General features: G+C 37.4%; 2 protein-coding genes across 14 annotated transcripts in view; one reads left to right on the top strand and one right to left on the bottom strand.

Annotated features, from left to right (window-relative positions):
* The window catches only part of LOC129749106 (sodium-dependent neutral amino acid transporter B(0)AT3), a 157,710-nt gene that overhangs the window by 112,358 nt on the left and 21,373 nt on the right, over positions 1-23,979 (bottom strand). Inside the window, exon 1 of one of the 13 annotated variants that reach the window (XM_055743972.1) lies at positions 20,509-20,601. The exons of 9 other annotated variants lie outside the window; for them this stretch is intronic. The gene's annotated coding sequence lies outside the window, so the exon portion shown is untranslated. Of the gene's footprint in view, positions 1-19,665; positions 19,687-20,321; positions 20,459-20,508; positions 20,602-23,979 lie in introns of those variants that run through there. 3 more of the 13 variants (XM_055743977.1, XM_055743974.1, XM_055743978.1) reach the window with 3 other exon arrangements.
* On the top strand, positions 14,712-16,094 carry LOC129743371 (uncharacterized). Its single transcript, XM_055735357.1, has one exon. It carries the CDS (start codon positions 14,712-14,714, stop codon positions 16,092-16,094), a length of 1,383 nt encoding a protein of 460 aa, XP_055591332.1.

The raw sequence follows: 23,979 nt of genomic DNA, 5'->3' as shown, positions 1-23,979 counted from the left end.
GTCATTTTTGTCATTTTTGTCATTTTTGTCATTTTTGTCATTTTTGTCATTTTTGTCATTTTTGTCATTTTTGTCATTTTTGTCATTTTTGTCATTTTTGTCATTTTTGTCATTTTTGTCATTTTTGTCATTTTTGTCATTTTTGTCATTTTTGTCATTTTTGTCATTTTTGTCATTTTTGTCATTTTTGTCATTTTTGTCATTTTTGTCATTTTTGTCATTTTTGTCATTTTTGTCATTTTTGTCATTTTTGTCATTTTTGTCATTTTTGTCATTTTTGTCATTTTTGTCATTTTTGTCATTTTTGTCATTTTTGTCATTTTTGTCATTTTTGTCATTTTTGTCATTTTTGTCATTTTTGTCATTTTTGTCATTTTTGTCATTTTTGTCATTTTTGTCATTTTTGTCATTTTTGTCATTTTTGTCATTTTTGTCATTTTTGTCATTTTTGTCATTTTTGTCATTTTTGTCATTTTTGTCATTTTTGTCATTTTTGTCATTTTTGTCATTTTTGTCATTTTTGTCATTTTTGTCATTTTTGTCATTTTTGTCATTTTTGTCATTTTTGTCATTTTTGTCATTTTTGTCATTTTTGTCATTTTTGTCATTTTTGTCATTTTTGTCATTTTTGTCATTTTTGTCATTTTTGTCATTTTTGTCATTTTTGTCATTTTTGTCATTTTTGTCATTTTTGTCATTTTTGTCATTTTTGTCATTTTTGTCATTTTTGTCATTTTTGTCATTTTTGTCATTTTTGTCATTTTTGTCATTTTTGTCATTTTTGTCATTTTTGTCATTTTTGTCATTTTTGTCATTTTTGTCATTTTTGTCATTTTTGTCATTTTTGTCATTTTTGTCATTTTTGTCATTTTTGTCATTTTTGTCATTTTTGTCATTTTTGTCATTTTTGTCATTTTTGTCATTTTTGTCATTTTTGTCATTTTTGTCATTTTTGTCATTTTTGTCATTTTTGTCATTTTTGTCATTTTTGTCATTTTTGTCATTTTTGTCATTTTTGTCATTTTTGTCATTTTTGTCATTTTTGTCATTTTTGTCATTTTTGTCATTTTTGTCATTTTTGTCATTTTTGTCATTTTTGTCATTTTTGTCATTTTTGTCATTTTTGTCATTTTTGTCATTTTTGTCATTTTTGTCATTTTTGTCATTTTTGTCATTTTTGTCATTTTTGTCATTTTTGTCATTTTTGTCATTTTTGTCATTTTTGTCATTTTTGTCATTTTTGTCATTTTTGTCATTTTTGTCATTTTTGTCATTTTTGTCATTTTTGTCATTTTTGTCATTTTTGTCATTTTTGTCATTTTTGTCATTTTTGTCATTTTTGTCATTTTTGTCATTTTTGTCATTTTTGTCATTTTTGTCATTTTTGTCATTTTTGTCATTTTTGTCATTTTTGTCATTTTTGTCATTTTTGTCATTTTTGTCATTTTTGTCATTTTTGTCATTTTTGTCATTTTTGTCATTTTTGTCATTTTTGTCATTTTTGTCATTTTTGTCATTTTTGTCATTTTTGTCATTTTTGTCATTTTTGTCATTTTTGTCATTTTTGTCATTTTTGTCATTTTTGTCATTTTTTGACAAATTGCCTGAATTTTCAGATTAGTGAAAATCATTTTGTCTTGCGTGAATAATTGTTATCACATTTTTTATTTAAATGAAATTAGAAATATCCAGATTGGTCGAGTTTCTTAAATTTTAGAATTTTTTTTGTCAAATGTGGATTCCGTATTGTAAATTTTGAAAGTGAATTTCTATTCCGAATGTTTAGTTTCTAATAATGATTTTTGAATCTAGATTTTCTTATTTTTCTCTAGTTTCTGAATCTGATTTCCAAAGTTATGAAATAGGTTGTTTGTCTTCGTTGAGTTTTTTTTATTGTTTAGATGGAAAAAGTATTTTCGTATTTAACGGTTTTTGCTACCGTCGAATATTGTCAACATTTCACTAGTGAGTGACAGCCAGCGGACAACAGATCATCCGTCGCCAAAATACTCGACCAAAAATGGTTCCACAACTTGTTTATCGGAATAGATAGTTTGTTTGCGTCAAGTGCAGGTAGATTTTTTCTTAAATCCACCTAGCAGTGCTATTTAAAATGTTGTGAAATGTTGTTACTTAAAGAAAAAAATCAACTTCTAGTTGATTTTATAAAATAGTCGTCCAGTATCTAAACTGATTTTTTTTTTCTAAACATGGATGAGAAAAGTAAAATTCTGGATACTTAGAAATAGGTACCTACTTGAAAAATTATTTGCCATAAACAAGTGCAACCTTCTCTATCCATCTATGTTTGGATCACTGGCTCTAAATTTAGTTGCCTTTAGAGAACTTGAAAAAAAATTCCTAGACCACTCGTTTGGACATTTGCCATGTCCGCTGGGAGTGTTTTATTTTTTTGTTTTTCTTTTGCTTCTCAAACTCTTCTGCTACTACCTACTACTGTTTTTCGATGCCAGACAGCGATGTATCTGAAGGAGGTAAATAAATAATGGATGGCGATTTTCGTTTTGGATTTTTCCGCTTGGATCTCGATTTTATTTTTATTTTGGTATTTCACGATTTCCCTTACTCCGTCCTGCGGTCGGTCGTGATCGTGAAATCAAAATGTACATTAGAGTACATTCCAGCGATTCCAGTCAATTCACTACGCCTCGTTTCAAACCTCGACTTCCTGTTTGTTTTGGCACCGAAATTCGATATGAAGATGCTGAAATTTGATCGCAGATATTTCTTTTCTTCTTCTTCTGTTATATAAAAGGTTTGTTATGTCTGTAAGCATCGCATAGACTCGGTAACTACTGAACAGAATGATGTGAAAGCTTTGAAAAGTTTTGGAGTCGGGAATAGTTCCTACGTAGTTTGAAGTCCCTCCCTCTCATAGAAAGGGGGCCACCACCAAAAAAAATTCAAATAAAATTAAGAAGAACTTGGGTAATTCGTGAGAAAGTTTCAACAAATTCAGTATGTACATCAGGGTGACAAGCGATGTATGAGAAAAATTTCATGATGGAGGTTTGAAAACCGACCATTTTTTAGATTGGCTTCAAAAACTACTGTGCAAAATTTCAGCTCAATCGATCGGACTTAATTTAGGGGTTCCTCAAACCGCTCAAAGTTTCGGTTTTTTGACCCTCAAATCACATCTTAGGGGACCAAAAGAAAACCGAAAAATTGAAATTTTAATTTTGATGCCAAATGACTTAGAAACGCATAAAACCGACAAAATCTAGTGTTATCTCCATAAAAAAAAATGTCAAAAAACGATTCGATTTTCGACCCTCAAAAATCACCAAAGGGGGAACCCAAAGGAAATCGAAAAAATTTAAAATTTTGATTTTGATGCCAAATGACTTAGAAACGTATGAAGTTTCGAGATCTTGTGTAGAGGATAATCTTATGTATAAAAATGAAAGCGTTTTCTTTGTAACATCATCACGTATAAACGAACGGAAGTCAAATTTGGTATCTGAGATGGTTTTTATAATAGTTTCAAAAATCTCCTTTTTATAGAATGGGGCCCCTATGTAGAATGAACTTTAAATGGGACACAAATCGAATAATTTTAAAACGATTTTCATAAAAACTGATTCACGAACACGAAGAAGTAAAGGACGTGTAGATGAAGTTAAAAATTCATAACGATTTATATATTTAAAGGTAAAACTAAGTTTACCGGGTCAGCTAGTTTTAAAATAAAAGTGCATCAGAATCAATAGTATAAAACGAGGATTCAACTATGTAGTTGGAAAAGTTTCATTTAGAATCTCAAATCAGTTGATGATCAGACTTTGTGGAGATAACACCTATCTCTAGTGAGCTCTTCAGCAATTTGCTTCGAGTTTTTGAGTACCAGTACACTTAGGTACCTTGAATTTGATCGACCACGTGCTTTGCAATGGCCGATGAATTAGTGAAAAACACATTGTCGTTTCTTTTCCCTGATGGAGCAGCAGGACCAAGTTTATATGAAGTGGCCCGTTTTGTTAAAGCTTTTGCAGCCGATAGATCTTCTATGGAGTCATCGTATAAAATAGCAGATGAACGCTCTGTTTTTATTAAGTTTAAATCGGAGGAAGCTTTAAAAGACGCGCTGGCGCAGAATCCAGAGGAACAACGTTTCGTGTATTCTACGGGAGAAACAGTGCAGCTGAAGATGGGTATTGCTGGAGGCATCACAAAATATGTGAGGGTCTTCGATCTACCTCCAGAGGTCTCCGATACGGAAATTATTTCAGTTTTGTCAAGGTACGGTAATGTTAAAAGACTTGTGAAGGAGAAGTTCCCAGCCGATCTCGAACTTGATCTTTTCACCGGTGTTCGAGGCGTTTACATCGACGTGAGAAAAGAAATCCCAGCATCTCTCCTCTTCCTCAATCGAAAAGGACGGCTATATTATGACGGCATAAAGCAAAAGTGCTTCCTCTGCAAATCCGAGGGTCATCTAAAAGTTGAGTGCCCTCAAAATAAGAAAAAGTCTACGCAAAACATCATACCAAAGAAACGGTCGGATAAAGAAACCGAGGAAAAATTTGCGGCGGTTAAAAATGTAGAACGAGCTGCAACTGAGTGCAGTTACTCAGAAGTACTCAAATCTACAGTACAAAAGGAACCAGCACAGCTGACGCTCAACATGGTCCAACAGACATCTAGTGAATCGCAAGTCGAAACGGAGATGGTGGAGGTTGAAAGTCCTAAAACAAATTTAAAAAGGCAGCTCTCAAAGGGATCTCATGGAGATTCGACAAACGGTACCGATGAGGAAGGGCACACTTTCACTTCAGGAAGAAGTAGAAGTCGTCGTCCAAAGAAGACGGCACTGGAAACGATAGCAAAAACGGTTAGAGGCCGTGCAAAATCGGATTCTAGAGCAATAAATAAGACATAGAACAATATTTGTTGATTATATATTCCATTGAAAAGTGATTTGTGATTTGAAGTGTTATTTTTTAAAATTTTAATGTATGATTGTATTTGGAAATAAATAAAACGAAATTTTAAAGAAAAAAAAAATCACTGACTGAAATTGGAATGGAAAATCAATTGAGTATTGTCGATTTGTCTACAGTAGTTTTTTGATGTTTGACTTTTCAAAATTAATTACAATTGGGAAAAGGGTGTAGTGTAGTGTAGTGTATAAATAATTTTGCATTATTCATACTAATATTTATGCTCATAAAGTGAGCATTCCAGATTGATCGGTTTTATTATAACTCTTGCCCCCGTTATTCTAACTGTCATATTTTTTTCAAACATGGAAAAATATGTCATTTTCAAAAAAAAAAAAAATGGATGATTCGCTAGAAGCTCCTATTAAAGTATTTTCTTTATTTAATAAGAAATAGATAGTGATGTATTGTGTATTGTAGGCATCTCAGATTTTCCGGATTTATTCGAACATACATTTTCAAAGTAAAGTGGACTGACAAGTTAAGAAAACTATGATCTGGCTCAAACAGAAATCTCAAATTGGTCTAGATTTTTTTAAGCTATCTTTATCTAAATTGTTTTTTTGGTAGTTTTAAAAACGATTCGATAGTTGTTGACAAGTTTCGATAAGAAATGAAAATTTGAGGTGTTTCGGGTTCGTTACTTTATTATAGTTTTTTTTTTCGCAAAATCACTGGATTCTGCTTTATTTGTTCGAATTTTGTGTTAGAAAAAAAATGCCCTGATTTTCCTAGGGTTTGAAAATAGTTGTTCTGATTTGCCCAGCCAATAAAAATGTGGGAAAAATTCTGAATTTCCTATTCTAGGGCCTTTCCTTAACTGATATTATAGTGAAAGGATGCGAGATATTATTTCACTGGGGCCCCTTACTGGTAATATTTTACGATTTAATTACAATTTTCTCGTTTCAATTCTTTTTTGGCTAGAGCCCGGGGGAATCACCCTCTGCCCCCCCTCCCCCCCCCCCCCCTTAACTCTGGGCTCGGCTGCCACCGCATCATACATGTTCGACAAAAAAAGACTTAATGAGGTTGCATAGATCCAGGGGTAAAATAGTTGCGTTTCATAGAAAATAAGATTGTAGTTATTAGAAATGCTAGGTAAACTGGAAGCCATTATATTCTGTTATAAACCTTATGGAACATTTGTTCAACACTATTTAGTCATCAGAAGCTTGGATGAGCTGCAAACATGTAAAATATACGAAGAAACTTAAAGATTTAAAACTTTTTAGTCGGCAAGAACATCGGCCTTTTATCGTTATTTTGATAGGGTAAATGATCTTGAGCGGAACTAGTCGAAATCTGATCTTGAGCGGAACCATTTACTTTACCTAAGATCTAGACAATGTGTATTTATGAATCTTCTCGAAATGTTGAAATAACACTTTTTTAAGATCTTTTCATACAACCTTTGTCATTTTTGATTAAATTTATGAAATGAAACTATGTTAATATAAGCTTTAAAAACATACGTATTTATGCTGCAATTTTCACCAATCTAAGCTGACTTTGAACGTCAATTTATGTAACCCTTGGCCGTTATAAACTGATTCTTAATGATTAAAATGGTAGACAAATTCATAAAAAAGCATTATTCGGGTGTTTGTAACATGTTTTGCATCAACATATCAATTAATCGCGTGGTTTTCAAAAGCAAAATATGATCTTGAATGGAACCATCTTTGGTCTTGAGCGGAACTACTAGCTTCCGAAATAAACCGCTAGGTGCGCTGCCTTATGCCTTATGACTCACACGTGGTTTTGCCCCTTAATGTATGCAGCGTACCAAACCAGGCGCACAAAATTTGATTCTTTCATTCAGAGGGAAGGAGGAGGAAGGCTTTCTGCATATTTTTTGTTATAGTTCGAGAACCAATGAAGCCAATAAAGTAAAGTCATTATTTAAGAATAAGAATCAATCTTCATTGCCATTACTATTCGCACTGCAAGAAGCAGCTTTCATTTCAAGAGGTTGTTCTTGATGTTAAAATTCCAATTGAAAACTATATACTAATATACACAAATTCAAATATTTTTACCACAAATTCCTTCAGTTCTACAAAGTGTAGCAAAGCACACCGGGTTACCCATTTTATAATACTTTAAGATTCAATTGGTGGCTTGGTATTGATAACCTAAACGATTCCCTAGTATTTGATGTTACAATTGAGCTACAACTCATGGAAATCAGTTTGGGAAATAATTGTTTTATCAATTGAGCTAAATACCTAATATTTCCATAATTTTCAAATATAAATAAATGTTATCGTGATCCACAAGAAACTGGAATTTATTATTAACTATATTCTATGAATGAGTTTTTGCAAGGTTGCCGAAATCTCAGAAAAATCTATAATTTCATTAAATTTTAAGAAAATTTTTATCACAGAACACAGAGTTTCTAAATATTCACAGATTTCACAAAATTGTTAAATTTTAAATGGATTTTCATAGTTATATTTTTTTGATCAATATAAAATTTAGATTTTTTTTTATTTAAAATTAGAAAAGTATGATAACTTTGTTTTTAGTTTCCCCAACTAAAATGTAAAAAAGATCCAATTTATCATGAGTTTTTCAATGAAATTAAAGGAATTAGCATCACAGAAATCCATCACAGAATATTCGGATAAAATCACAAAAGTCAGATTTTTTTTTTCTCAAAAACACTTTGATTAAGATAAATGTACAATTTTTTTTCGCAAAATCTGTAATTTAAGGCATGTACTTTTGTATTACTAACTTTGTCGTTATCTTCAAAAGTTGTTCAAATAATTCATACAAATATACTTACGAATTTAGTTTATGAGATAAAAAACTGAAATTTGAGTTTATAGAATCGATTCATTCGAAATAAGGTACAGTGAATCAAAGTGAAAATTGTATATCTTTTTTAAAGTAAGAAATAAATTTGAACGGATATTTTGAGAACAACTTTGGATGGCTAAGTTTTTGTAATTTACGTAAAAACATTAATTTTTGAACTTTAAAATCTCTAAAGATGAAATTTAATTGTAGTTTTCAAAGATTAGGAATGAGAGCTTTTAAAGATGTTTACATTACAAAATGGTTTCGCTCAAGATCATATATTAGTTCCGCTCAAGATCAGAATTCTTTCTTCAGTAAAACAGCTCTAGAGTTTTTAAGATTTACTCTAAAGTATTCCACAAATCTTCATTATATGTTAGCTAGATTTTGGGTTGTTAACTTGCAATTGAATGCCTGGATTTTGCAAGTTTTTAGAAAAAATAGTCAGGATCTGTCCTGCCCGGATAGGTGCGGAAAATCTTCTGGTGAGTTTAGGTTTAAATCGTTTCCGATGTTCTGATATTTTTTTTTAAATCTCGATTTGTGGCCTGTGACTGGATTGTGGAATCTGTATCCAATTTATTGTTCTTGATTTTCATTTCGGTTCATAATCGGGACAAAAACCTGATTCGAATCTCGGTTTTGCATTTGAAACTTAAATATGATTGATTTTCTTTGTTGAAAACTCATCACTTCGGAAAATTAAAAGAAAATATTTTAAATGAAAAATCAATTTTGAAGATTTGGATTTCAAATTGTTACTTTTAATTTTAATGCAAAGTTGTAACTTAAAAAAGTTCCATGATGCTGATCTAGAGTTAAAATATCAGAGTTTCATCACTCAGAATTTTCATTCAGATTCACAAGTTGAGTAACGAATAAATAATTAAAGAAAAAATTAATACAGAAAATCAAACATTCAAACTCAAATAAGAGATTTCTGGTTCAGGATTCTGTCCGTTCCGTTCATATTTATTGGGAATTTGTGTTTGGAATTTAGATTCAGAAATCTATTTCAAATTAGGGTTTCAAAATTTTTATTCAGGCTCAAAATGCAGAATTCACAGTTGGAGTTAAAATTTCAAACTGCCCAAAAGAAAACACAAAACAGGTGGAAACCACTATTGTTGGAAACTGGCACCCCTGCCTAAGCACTTTCCGACAGGCCGCTGACAATTGCAGTTCAGTGGCTGATCATCGTCGAGAGGATACGTCATTCCTTTTCTGTTTGGCGGCACGCGAGTTGGTGAAAAGTTCACCGTCACGTTTGAAAATTATAATTCCGTTATTTAAACTAGAAAGTTTAATAGTTCTAAGTGAAATTACTGGAGTGTGATATTGATAGTCGTATTGAGCGATAGGAGTCGAATGCCAATATTGCGCAAAAAGGTACAAGTAGTAAACATGCAAATTCATCTTGTTCCTAACCTTACATTCTGGTTCCAGCAACCTAATATTCCGGTTCCGCACAACTCAGTAGTACAACTGATGTTTAGTTGTGGAAAGCATTCCATTGTAATTCCGTTTATTAAAAAGAAACTAGCAGGTTTAAAGTTTATCACAGAGGTAATTTCTATTCTAAAATTAAAAATTGAAATATGTCCTAAACTAAACCTAAAATTACAGCACACACATTGAACTTAACCTAAAATTAAGAAATCGTTCGGGTGTTAAAACTAGCTGTACACTGAATATGTAAGTAAAATTGTAATTGGAAAAGCCTAAACATGCAACTAAAATTTAAATACAATTGCAGCTTGAAGCTGTGTAAACTGCTCACAAGATCAGCGTATTTTTATTCCACACACCCGCAACAATTCTTCAAGATATTCAATGGCCGAATTCACGGAAACCATCCGGACCAGCACTCCAGTGCCAACAACGGAGCAGTTCAACTGCGTCGCCTGCGATAAACCGGACTCCATGTGTGACATGGTGCAGTGCGACACCTGCGATCGGTGGTGGCACCAGCTCTGTGCCGGCGTGACGAATTCGATCGAGAAAGTCCCCTGGAGTTGTCGGGACTGCATTCCGGCTGGCAGCGCGCCTTCTATAAAATCATCACGCGCGCGCCAGGCCTCCCTCAAGTTGCAGCAGCTCGATGTTCAGCGTGCCTTGGAAAGCCAGGCCAGAAAAGTAAAACTCCAGGCGAAATTGGACGATATTGCCGCAGACCAGCAGTATGTACAGGATCGGTACAATCTGCTGCGAGAAAACAACGAAGACGACGATGAAGAAGAAAGTGTTAGGAGCCAAGGCAGTCACAGAGGCAACCGCCTACGAGTGGAAAACTGGCTCAACCAAACACAAGTTCCAAATGTCAGTGCAGCAAAACCGGGCCTGACAAGTGGTCAGCCGCAGCCGCCGATGAGCAGCGCGATCACCGAGCAACAACCGAGGGAAGTCCTCACGAGGATACAGCAGCAAGGTCGAAGCACTGGCGCGTATCCGAAAAACAGCGCAGGAAGAAATCCATCCGCATTTCTCAACCAAAATGTCAAACCTTGGCCAGATAACCAGGAATGGAATTCCTGGTCCGTCATGGGTGTTCATCAGTGGGAATCCGTCCTGCTACAAAAAGGCCGTTTACAAATGGAGGGTCCCAATGGTAGGGAAGAATGACATCGAAATGTTAAATTCCCAGAAAAAAAAAAAAAAAAAAAAAAAAAAAAAAAAAAAAAAAAAAAAGGAGGGTCCCAAAACCAAATCGTTTGGTATTCAACAACATTCAACAGGAAGTGCCAACGTAGGTGCTAGGTCGAGTCAGGAGCACCTTGGTCTTGAATATCAGCCGTCGAACCAGCCAAATCCGGTCAGCCGGGCAGCAAAATCCAGACCTACTTTCCCATCACTAGTTCCGTTGGCCCCACCTCTTGCCGCACCAATTCAGCTTGCCTCCCAGGTCGATGCGGGGATTACCACCGGTACCTCAGGACAAATTCCAACTTTTACGAGATCCGGTTGTCATTCAGCCCCTCGGATCACACCAGCAACTAATCCCTCGGATCAATTCGAGCCGGAAACGCCGAGAAGAAACCCGTCGCATCCGTCGACGAATCCAGGGGCACCAACCGACTTCGGACATCGAGTGCCAAATCAGTCCAGCCATCAACAACGTTTTGCCCAGCAACCGTGGCAGCCGATCAACAACAGACAACAGCCAGAAACAAGTACGGTACCACTTCCACCCTTCAGGAACCACATCAACGAACAAGGTAAGACTGCTCCAATGTATGCCCCAAATGAAAATGAAATGCCTGCCCCTGAATATGACCCCCTCGAGCCTTTAATGAACCAATTAGGCCTTGAGCCAAATGAACGCCCACAATACACCCCATTTATAAATACCTACCAACCATCTCAATCACAACTTGCGGCACGACAATTAATGGCCCGCGATCTCCCCATCTTCGATGGCAATCCCTCTGATTGGCCAATATTTGTGAGTACTTTCACCAACACCACCCTCGCCTGCGGTTACTCTCCCGTGGAAAATCTAAACCGTCTACAACGCTCCTTGAAAGGTGCTGCCTTAGCAGCCGTTCGCAGCAAGCTCATGCTCCCTGATGCTGTTCCGCTCATCATGAAGACTCTTCGCGCCTTCTACGGCCGTCCCGAATCGCTTATCAATTCCCTCTTGGAAAAGATCCGCGTCTTACCAGCTCCAAAGCCCGAGAACCTGGGGTCACTGGCCGACTTTGGAATGGAGGTGCAGAATCTTTGTGACCACATTGAAGCAGCGAATCAACAAGCACATATGAACAATCCCTCTCTCTTATCGGAACTTGTTGAAAAATTACCGGCGTTTGCTGCATATCAGTGGGCAGTCTACAGCAGTGGTTTGGCGAGTGTCAGTCTACGAGAATTTGGTGATTTCATGTCGGATTTGGTCAAGCATGTCGGTAAGGTGACAAAGTATCGTGGGGCGTTAGTGAAGGAAGACAAGCCTAGGGCCAAGCGTGGCGCTCTACACACACATTCAGAAACACCAACTACATCGAAGGAGGTCGCTGTTCCGAAAAAGTGTTCGCTTTGTACTCAAAATCATCCTCTCAAAGATTGTCCGAAATTTAAGTCATTGGATGTCGATGGTCGTTGGCATACGGTACAAAGGGAAGGTATTTGTCGCAATTGTTTAAACTACCATGGTCGAAGGTCGTGTCGCAGCAACAGTCGGTGTGGAATCGAAGGCTGCACAACTCGTCATCATCCTCTGCTCCATTCAAATCGCTCCTTCCAAAACAAGTCATCCGCATCAACATCCAATAATCGAACAAATCCTACTCCATCAGCTCCGGTGCAGAAAGCACCAGTATCCGGTGAATGTCTAACACATCGTAGCCCAGAACACAAGTTCCTCTTCCGTATACTTCCGATAACAGTTCATGGTGCAGGAAAGTCAATTGATACACATGCCTTTGTTGATGAAGGATCCTCTCTCACACTTGTTGAGCAATCTCTTGTTAAAGAATTAGGTGCGAAGGGAACTCCACGAGTTTTATGTTTGACATGGACAGGCAAAATATCTCGAACTGATAGAGAATCGGAAGTTTTAGACTTGACTATCTCCGGCCAGAACAACATGAAAGTTTGTTTGAAAGATTCACGTACTGTCAAGAACTTATCCCTGAGCAAGCAATCTCTCGATTTTTCGCATCTTTCCGAACAATTTCCGCACCTGAAAGGGCTTCCTGTCGCTTCGTATACCAATATAACTCCTCGTTTGCTCATTGGTTTGAACAATCTCAACTTAACTGTCCCATTGCGCATTAAAGAAGGCCAGCCAGGAGCGCCTACAGCAGCAAAAACAAGGCTTGGTTGGTGCTTGTATGGCGGAGTAGCGGAGAATAGTTCATTATCCATGGTCAACTACCACACCTGTTCATGTACGGCCGACAATTCTTTGCACGATCTAGTTCGGGATTATTTCAGAAGAGAGGACGTAGGTGTATCACCTGCGATACAGATAGAGTCAGATGCTGACACAAGAGCACGACGTATTCTGCAGACAACTACGTCACGATGTGGTGATCGATTTCAAACGGGTCTACTCTGGCGATTCGACGAATTTGAACTTCCGGACAGTCGCCCGATGGCATACAAACGCTGGGAATGCTTGCAACGTAGAATGAACCGTCAGCCTCAGTTGCGACTCAATCTTGAACTGCAGATAAAGAACTACATCGAAAAGGGCTATGCCCACCGTGCAACTGAAGAGGAGCTGATCGATTCCGACCCGAGACGCACTTGGTTTCTTCCGCTTGGAGCGGTCATCAATCCTAAAAAGCCAGAGAAGGTGCGCATGATATGGGACGCTTCCGCCACCGTAGACGGAATTTCCCTGAACACAATGCTATTGAAAGGCCCTGACGAACTCAATCCTCTACCTTGGGTCCTGTTTCGTTTCCGGCAATTTCCCGTGGCCATTTCAGCGGATATTGCGGAAATGTTCCACCAGATTAGAATCATCGAAAAAGACAGGCAAGCTCAGCGCTTCCTCTGGAACCCTGATCCACAAGGTCAACCAGAAGTTTATACCATGAACGTAGCTACCTTCGGTTCCACCTGTTCTCCCGCATCTGCGCATTACGTTATGACTCTGAACGCCAAGCAAAACGAAAAACAATATCCCAGGGCAGTAGAAGGAATAGTTAAAAGAACCTACGTTGATGATTACGCAGATAGTTTTGAGGATGAGGAACAAGCGTCACGAATAGCGGGTGAAGTCAAATTGATTCATGCCAAGGGTGGATTCAACATAAGAGGCTGGATGTCTAACAGTTCTAAGGTCCTCGAAAGCCTCGGAGAAGCCGAAACCTCACAGCCGAAATCGCTAAACTTGGAGAACCCAAGGGGTTATGAACGCATCTTAGGTATGCACTGGACGTCGAAAGAAGATAGCCTGGGGTTCTCGACCATTCTACCTCCAGATATCAACGAACTGCTAGCCACCGGTAACCGTCCGACAAAACGACAACTGCTACGATGCCTTATGAGCTTCTTTGATCCTCTCGGGCTCCTCGCAGCTATCATTCTCCATGGGAAGATTCTCCTCCAAGATGTCTGGAGAGCAGGAACGCAATGGGATGAGCCAATAGACAACAATGCCTTCGAAAAATGGTTACGGTGGACGAAATGTTTCCCGAAGATTGCCGAAATTACTTCCAAGAAGCATCCCGGGAACTTTATCAAGATCTTGAACTCCATATTTTCGTTGACGCAAGCGAAGAAGCTTACGCCGCTGTAGCGTATTTTCGCGTCTCCACTCCTGAAGGATTTATCTGCTCTCTAGTATCCGCTAAAACCAAGGTAGCCCCTTTAAAACACTGGTCCATACCTCGTCTTGAGTTGCAAGCAGCCGTGATAGGAGTTCGATTGAGGAAATTCATCGTAGACGGACATTCACTGAACATTCGACGCACCGTTTTCTGGTCTGACTCAAGCACTGTCCTCGCATGGATTCGTTCGGACCACCGACGTTACACCCAGTTTGTTGCGTGTCGTGTAGGCGAAATACTCTCGAACAGTGAAATCTCCGAATGGCGTTGGGTCCCTTCGAAACTCAACATTGCAGATCATGCTACGAAGTGGTTCAACGAGATTGAGATCCAACAAGATTCCGCTTGGTTTAGCGGACCCGAATTCCTGAAAGAGTCCGAAGAAAACTGGCCTCAACCTAGATCGTCTACGACTACTACTGAAGAACTCAAGATACCCTGTCTCGTCCATCAACTTTCTGAAACTCAAACAACTGTCGACTTCACCAGATTTTCTAAATGGGAGAGAGTCTTAAGAACCACTGCTTATGTGAACCGTTACATTGCCCTCAAGACAAACCGTGTGAAAATTTTTCCAGAACATCTTGGTCAGCAGGAACTCCGTGATGCCGAAAATTCACTGTTCGGGAATGCCCAATGGTGTTCATATCCTGCCGAAATGAGCGTTGCGGTTCACAATCGAGGAAAATCGACAGAACAACGAAATGATCTACCGAAACAAAGCATTCTTCGCCAAATGTCACCGTACTTGGATGAAAACGGCGTTCTTCGTGTCGACAGCCGTATCGGTGCAGCAAAACGTGTGTCAACGTGCACTAAGTATCCAGTGATTCTTCCTCAATACCATCGACTAACCGACTTGATCATAGACTTCTACCATCGAAAATACATCCACTGCAACTTCGAAACCGTCGTCAATGAGTTGCGCCAGCGATTCTACATTCCCCGTATTCGACAAACAGTGAAGCGTGTCCTTCGACAATGCCAGTGGTGTAAAATCTATAAATCCAAACCCCAGGTTCCTCGGATGGCACCTTTACCGGAAGCAAGACTTGCCGCATATACTCGTCCCTTCAGTTACACTGGTCTGGACCTATTTGGACCAATATTAGTGAAGTCTGGGAGACAAGCGTTGAAAAGATGGGTCGCTCTCTTCACATGCTTGACCATCAGAGCTGTGCACGTAGAGGTCGTTTACAGTTTGAGCACCGAGTCGTGCATTATGAGCATTCGTCGTTTCATCGGAAGGCGAGGAGCTCCAATCGAGATCCATTCAGACAATGGGACAAATTTCCGGGGCGCTGACAATATCCTGCAACAACAAGTCCGACAGTTCCACGAAAACATGGCAGTCACGTTCACCAACGTGGATACGAAATGGGTATTCATTCTACCAGGCACTCCTCACATGGGCGGTTCGTGGGAGCGCCTGGTACGCTCTGTGAAAACAGCGCTAGAGGGGAGCATGATTCCGGGAAGAAAGTTGGACGACGAGGCCTTCTACACACTGCTGGTAGACGCTGAAGGAATCGTCAACAGTCGACCGTTGACCTACTTACCCATCGAGTCAGAAGAAGCAGAAGCACTAACTCCCAACCATTTCTTGTTGGGAAGCAGCAATGGTGTCAAACAACCGGAGTCGGGACCGATCAGCGAAGCCAATGGGTTGAGAAACGCGTGGAGCCAGATAAATCTACAGCTTGATCGCTTTTGGAGTCGTTGGGTGCGCGAATACCTCCCGACCATGACGCAACGGTCTAAATGGTTCGGTGAGACGAAACCGGTTCGTTTGGGAGACTTGGTTGTTGTAGTAAATGAAGCAAGGAGAAATGGCTGGGCTCGAGGGCGGGTGTTGGAACTGGTTCCTGGGTCAGATGGGCGCATTAGAAGGGCAGTCGTGCAGACAAATAAGGGACTCACTCGTCAATCTGTTGCAAAGCTAGCAGTCTTAGAGGTCGCACAAGGAGGAAACCCTGGATCTAACACTTCAGATACCAGTGTTACGGGAGGGGGGATGTTGGAAACTGGCACCCCTGCCTAAGCACTTTCCGACAGGCCGCTGACAATTGCAGTTCAGTGGCTGATCATCGTCGAGAGGATACGTCATTCCTTTTCTGTTTGGCGGCACGCGAGTTGGTGAAAAGTTCACCGTCACGTTTGAAAATTATAATTCCGTTATTTAAACTAGAAAGTTTAATAGTTCTAAGTGAAATTACTGGAGTGTGATATTGATAGTCGTATTGAGCGATAGGAGTCGAATGCCAATATTGCGCAAAAAGGTACAAGTAGTTAACATGCAAATTCATCTTGTTCCTAACCTTACATTCTGGTTCCAGCAACCTAATATTCCGGTTCCGCACAACTCAGTAGTACAACTGATGTTTAGTTGTGGAAAGCATTCCATTGTAATTCCGTTTATTAAAAAGAAACTAGCAGGTTTAAAGTTTATCACAGAGGTAATTTCTATTCTAAAATTAAAAATTGAAATATGTCCTAAACTAAACCTAAAATTACAGCACACACATTGAACTTAACCTAAAATTAAGAAATCGTTCGGGTGTTAAAACTAGCTGTACACTGAATATGTAAGTAAAATTGTAATTGGAAAAGCCTAAACATGCAACTAAAATTTAAATACAATTGCAGCTTGAAGCTGTGTAAACTGCTCACAAGATCAGCGTATTTTTATTCCACACACCCGCAACAACTATTAAAAATGAGATCTGAACTCATTATCAATATTGCGGTTTTGGAAAAATCTGAATTTTAATTTTTTTCCAGGATTTTAATGGTGAAATAAATTATTAATAATAATTTATTGTTGATAGAATAACTTAATCTTCAGGAAAATTCAGCTGGAATATATGTTATTAGTTAGTTGTTTAACATTATTAATATTGTTTATACTTTATAAAAAACTAAAACTAAAAGATTAAAACTAAAATCTTAATGTATCGAGTTGAAGCGTTGAAAATAAATCTGGTTGGAACCCCAAACAAGTTTTTCTTTCCAAATTTTGCCTTAAAAATCTCTCATTTTTTATTATATCTTGGAAAAAACTTAACACTTAGGACTTTTTTTTTCGAAAGTAATGATTTCAAGTGAATAACTAAAAATATTAAAGAACTTAAACCCGAATAATGAGATACTCTAAGTATTTTTTACGATTCTTAATGTATGCATTTCTAAAAAATGTTATTGGTTAAATTTTGTCAACAAAACCCACCCCATGAGGCAGTTCTTCCTAAGGCCCTGCTTGTAACTATTCACTTCAATCAATCTATATGAAATTCCGAAACATCGAATATTAAAAAACGTCAAACGGATCAAAAATCAATAAAACATATTTGCTGTTAAGTTTTTTTATTTAGTATTGAAAAACAAAACATAGAGGTTTTTATATAAGGGTAAGTACTAAAAGGGAAAAATGCCACCTACCTAGTGGTAAAATCCTGACAAAAAAAAATTTTCTTTTTCTTCGGGAGCCATTTTAGAACTGAGAACCCAAGTAAATGGGTTTAAACTACTTTAATAGTACTGAATTTGGAAAGATGTTCCAGTGTTTTTATGTTATCAACCTGAATTTTCATTTGAATTTAAACTTGATTTTTAGAAATCGATACAAATTTCATCAACCTTGAGTGTCGTCTTGCAAAACGATTAAGTTGAAAAATTCCAGATATAATTTTTTTTATTGGATCAAGCTACGAAATTCATATTTTCGAATAAATTCAACTAACGCTCCGAAATTTGCGTGTTTAACAGTTAAATTAAGCTTGCCAGATTGCCCGGTTTTATCCGGGTTTGCCCGGATATTTGAAGCAAAATTTCGAGAAAATCCGGTCCGGCCCGGTTGCCCGGATATCTTGAAAAAAGTCCGGATATTGCCCGGATTTTTTCACAATTTTCACAAAGAAACCAAAAAAGTAAGTTTTCAGCAAAATCGATAATCGGTATGGAAATTTTCAACGGTTGTTTCAAATAATTTCGCTGATTTACTTTTATAAACCTTTAAATATTTAAGTGTTCCAAAAAGTTTCTGGAAGTTTGCCATTACATTAATGAAATATAAATTTCAGTTTTTTTTTGCATTTTTTCTTTGCTTTCATATATAATAACACCTGAATTTTGCCCGGTTTTTGGATTTGAAAAATTGAAATCCATGCCCGGATTTTGCCAGGTTTTTTTGAAAAAATGCCCGGAATTGCTAGGCCCGGATGGGAATGGAAAAAATTCTGGCAACATTAAGTTAAATGCATTACTTTTTTTTAAACGTCTCTAGCAATAGTTGATGTAGTTAAATAATATCATTTTAATTCTATTAACATAACTCAACAGGTTTGAAGTCGCTATTTTGAGACTAATAAAAGATATTACATATGAAATAAAAAAAAATGTTTATTTATTCCGATACCGTCTTGTGAATTTCTACTAAAATTGTTCATTAGGTGCAAGAGCATGTTTTTGATTGATTGAGACTAAAAATTTTCATGGAGTTTCGATATCTGTTGAAATATATTTTATCATCTTCTTTAAAAAAGGGATGAAATTGAAATTGTTCCAATATGTTTGTAAGTATTTTGAATATTTCATACACAAATCGAAACTCACCAATAATAATATCAAGGTAGAACTCTTTTTAACCTCGACAACAGTTTTGTGTAAACAAAATAACCTCGCGCTTTTGAGATATTCGGATTTCAGTTTGGGTCCAAGTAATTTTTAATAAGTTTCATTTCAATTCATCTATAAAAATTTTCAAATTACATGTTACATTACTGTTTTGAATTTTTTCATCAAAACGCAATGGTCAAGACAAATTTGTAGTGCGTCTCATTGCTCCTTTTTTTCCTACTTTAAAAAAAAATTAAGTAAAGTATGAAGTAAAAATAACGAATTTACTATGTTATGTTCCAATCAATCAGATGAGGGTTCTTCTAGAAATCACATACCTATATAGCTAGCATTTGCATTCGAATTAAATAATTATCTAAGATTCAGAGTTTATTGTCTCTGAATTATCAATCCCTCATTTCATACTAAGTTTCGGCACAGATGTGATGGATGATTCCATTGATGTGCCATAATTCGCTCATTGATCCACTAACTTTTCCTAATCATTGCTTTCATAAGAAATGTATGTATGAATTAAATTAACCACCCTTTTGATTGGTAGCAACTTGTACTACAACTAACTATTCCCAAAACACGATCACGATTCCTTCCGTTCCGTTTTTTTGTCCTATCGAAGCGAGATTGGCATCGCCTTCATCACTCCTGTTCACTATTATTATTCCAAACATCACGTCATCGTCTTCGCCGTCGTCATCACACCTAGTAATTCGTTTCTCGCTTTCATCTTCCGGAATCGGGTTTAGCTCTAGTATTTTTTCAGACAGACGAATGAACCAACGAACGAATCCTATAAATTACACATCCCGGTGGATTCTTTCCAATAACTCCAACCTTTATGCGAGGTTTAACGAAATTTGTTTTTCCAAATCGACGTTTTATCTGCATCCGCCAAATCAATCCCCCTAGGCACGTGTTATGTAATTTAACCCGTTTAGTCGAGGATTTGATAAAGTTTTCCTTGCTCTTTTCTCACTCACCCAAACTCAACTGCACCGGGTGCATTAATCTTCATTCCAAAATCGATGAATGGATTGCTTCATCCCCCCTTTCCTTTCCATATTATTTTTCAACACCGATTTAGCACTTTTATTTTCATTCAATTTTCCATTTTTCACCTCGCTCCTCGACTAGGTTAGAAAAAAAGTGGCCCATGGGGTATTGTTTTTTTTCTCTCTAGCCTCACTTGTTCCTCGTTGCGAATCGTTCTCAAGCACAATTCCAGCCTAAAGAAACGAGAAAATCCTCAGGCCACTTTCATTCTTCCTTCCTTCCTTCCGAATGGCCCCACCAATCCCAGCGAAAACCATGATTGCTGCAACAAGGTTTGTCATCGCTCCAGTCGGGGTTTCGGAAAGAAAAATCGATATTCGACGTCCACCCCCACAAAACACATTTGCTGCTTGCCTTTCGTTGGACTCCCCACGCAATTTAGTCACCTTTTCGCTTCCCCTCGCTCCAGGCAGGAGAGAGCAAAAGCAAAAAAGGGAAGAAAGAACGTGTGTGGGTGTGGGAACTCATGTGAGCCTCCTTTCACCCTTCAGAGCCGGAAACTATCCTTGGCTGTGATCCTTGCATAGTGATAGAAAAACTGATTCCAGTTATCCACTCCGACGCTATCATCATCCCCCCTTACCCGTTTAGAGTGGAAATTCTCAAGTCGGTGGGGAAGCGCCAAGTGCACCGGAAAAATAACAATCTTTGACCTATCCCGTCAAACACACAGAATACTGCACACACACAACGATAAATCCTCGTCGACGACGACCATGAACAAAGGTGAGCAATGCACAGGTAAGAGAGAAAAATAGAAAAAAAACAACCACGTTTTCCGAAATCGTTGCCAAGTCTGGCGCGCTTCACAGTTCGAAAACGGCAAGACAAGAAATCCCGATCCGACACGGCCGAAGGTTGACTACGGAATGAGAGAATAAGCTTTTCCTGACGATGTGCCAATTTTTCTTCCCCGACTATAACCCAAACCTCCTTGGTCGGTCGTCGGAAAATTTCCAACAGCGAGAGAGGAAAAGTTGCCAAAAGTTGAAAGTTCATTTCCCCGAGTCGAACCCCGAACGAAATGGCAAAATAAAACGGGGCGAAATTCTCTCCCGTCGCATATTTATTCAGTCAGGATTCACCAGGATTCATTTTGCACCTGAGTTGGTGTTTGTGTTATTTTTTTTCTGTCTCGTAATGTTTGTGTCAACATAGGCTAAATTCAGGAGTCCACGAGGACAGTTTCATCCCCCCTTTCCCCTCTTGGACTCGAAATGGCGCGACTGCTGCTACACCCTACCGAATGTGAGGGTTATTCCTACTGTTTGTCGTGTCTTTGTCAATCAGACAAAAAAAGTAAATCGTAACTATACCTATGTTCTTATGAGAGGTTGTCAAATTTGCCGGCTTGCGTTTCTGTTTTACCTACGTTAATCCGTTGTTGTTTCGTTTTTTTTTTTGCCCACGATTAGAAGGGCTTGGGGGTGTGGAGGAATGGTTTCTTTCATCCTCAACCACGTTACAGAATTTCGTCACTACATTCGGCTAGCAAGGACGAAAGCGGTACCCATCTGCATATGTTGTTTGCCTTAACGTTCGAAAATGGAAAAGGTGACAGTGTGAAAGATGGATGGACGTCAATGCGATCCCTCTCGATGCTGCCATCAGCATCATGTGAGTGATTTTGCGATTGTCTAGACGTCAATTTTTTTTTCAGTAAATCTTGGATGGTGGATAAGGTGTTTACAAGGACAAGGAACAGCTCTTTGCATCGGACAATCCACGCCGGATGATAAAGTGAATTGATAATCCGTTTTGATTTTCCATTTTAAGTTCAATGATCAATCTTCAACCTTCAATACTATTTTGGTTCAAAACTTTTCAAGGATATGCAATAGAATGGCAGCGAAAAGGGTCGTGCCGAATATCTGAAACAGATCAAACGCATTTTGTAGATTGGTCCAAAAGCTGACCAGTGTTAAATGGGAAAATTGTAATGGGATCAAATGAAAACAGTGTAAAAATGGAAAAAAACAAAATTTTAATTTGTATGCCAAATGACTTAAAAATGCATAAAAGGTCGAGATCTGGTGTTATCAAAAAAAAATTTTGGTCAAAAATCAACTCTCTGGTATTCGACAAAGTTGACAATATTTTAAAAATTAAAACATTATACTTTTCTAATTTTTGTATTTTTTTTTTGTCATAAGCCAATGCACATAATAGGGTGTATTGTTATGCAACTTTTTTCGAATTTCAAAAATTTAAAGTTTTCATTTTGTAGCAGCGAGAAAATAGTTAACTATAGCCCTCCTAACAGAGCATTCTTTTTTCCATGAAAAAAAACTAGCAACACTCTCCGTCCGATGTTCAGGAATATTTTTTCTACAAGAAAGTTTTTGATTTCAGAGCATTTCATTGAATTTATTTTCATGAAAAAAAAAAGAATGCTCTGTTTGGGGCGTTGTAGTTAACTATTTTCTTGCTTCTCCTATCGTTTTGCCGTCTTGAACAAAATTGTAGCCAGATATTTTTTTAGCGAGCTTCATATATTGGAATTTCATTTGCTTAGCGTGAGAACAAAATATTCAAGAAAAACCTTTTTTCCGTACAAAATTTCGAACAATACCCTGGTAGCTAAATCTGATTTAAAAAATCTGCAAAATTCTGTCGTTCGTTTGACCAAAAAGGAAATATTTTAGATAACAGGGTTTCTGAAATTCGTAAAAAGTTACAAAATAACACATCCTACATCCATGCCGTGTTATATCTGCCCAAGTAACCAAAAATCACACAATTACTTAATCTTGTACATTGAAAGTTCACATTTGGCTGAATAAAAGGTACTCGAGAGAAATGAAAACCAATTTTCGTTTCTGCTTGATTTGTACTTCTGAACGAACATGAATATCATAGTTCATGTTTGTGCCTTCTAAGTGGCTTGTGTAGTTTGAATATCAATTTCAACCATCGTACTTTCTAATGAACTCCTTACGAACTTTTTTGGTTCCATTTTGAATTCCTAACGAAGCTTTTGATTGCATTCTGAACTCCTAACGAACTTTTTGGTTCTATTTTTAACTTCTATGGAATTTCTATGTGAATTGAGTCGAGAACTTTTCCATAGTTTTTAACACTCTCCCGAAAACTTTTCAGAATTTTTTTGATTTTGAACAGTGAATACCTATAATATGAATTATTTGGAAAATAAAAACGCCCTTAATAAACACAAAATTTGGCTCAGGGAAATAAATCACGACGCAAACGAACAAAATAGTTCAAAATGTTGATTGACATTTTGTTTTAAAATTTTTCTCTGTTTATATTTCCACACACAGAATCTGCCTGATTTTTTCCTCAAAGGAAAAGAGGTCACTTAAGGAACAGAGCGGCACCCTCAGAACCTAGAACAGCCGGAAGCACACAAATCATCAATACCAACCATTCTCTAAGTTTGTTTCCGCTGAGAGCAATCAAATATATGCATCCTTTCGGTTTTTTCAGATCTGTTTTGAAAAACAGCGATTTTAATCTCCCATCAGAGCAAGTTCACTGGTGATAGGAAAACGTGGTAGAAATTTTGTCACTTTTAGTACATTTTGAAATTTTTCCCATGCAAAAACATAGTCAAGATCTGCGGTTTAGAACTGCGTCAAATTGGATCCAAATCTCATCAGTTTTGGATCAATCCAGATATACCAGATCTAAAAAAATTTAATTGAAACTTGTATAATGGATCACCAGTGCGGTTGCTCGGGTCAGAATTTGGTTCTAAACCGGCTGTTTGGACCACGAATACAGGTGCACTAAGTGGTACAAAACAGAAAAACTCATTTAAAATATCGTATTTCTTGACGAGCTCCATTTGGCGTACCATTTATTTTTGTTGAAATTGATCCGCAACATTTTATCGTCGGATTATTAAAAAAAAACCTTGCCAACTAACCGCATGAAGGATCCGTTCTTGAAACTACAATTTCAAAGAAAAAGTAAGGCACACTAATCACAAAAAGAAAAACGAAACTTGGTACTTCTGTCAATAATGCCCTTGTGGGGTAAAACGCCAGCGAATATATTTTGATAAATTTTGGAGATTTGCAAAGTTTTTAGTGGATTATTTTTACACAAATGTGTTCTAAAAAAGCAAAAAACGTGCACTGGAAATCGAAATTTGTCGCCAAAAAGCAGCAGAGAAATTTGGTTGAAACAGACGCAGTTCAAAATATAGTCAAAAATTACAAAAAAAAATTCATTTTTTCATTGAGAAATGTTCATAAACCACTTGTTGTTATATGTAG

This window comes from Uranotaenia lowii, chromosome 2 (genome assembly GCF_029784155.1).
Source record: "Uranotaenia lowii strain MFRU-FL chromosome 2, ASM2978415v1, whole genome shotgun sequence".
In the NCBI taxonomy this organism is placed as follows: Eukaryota; Metazoa; Arthropoda; class Insecta; order Diptera; family Culicidae; genus Uranotaenia; species Uranotaenia lowii.
This window is presented reverse-complemented; position numbering and strand designations above follow the sequence as displayed.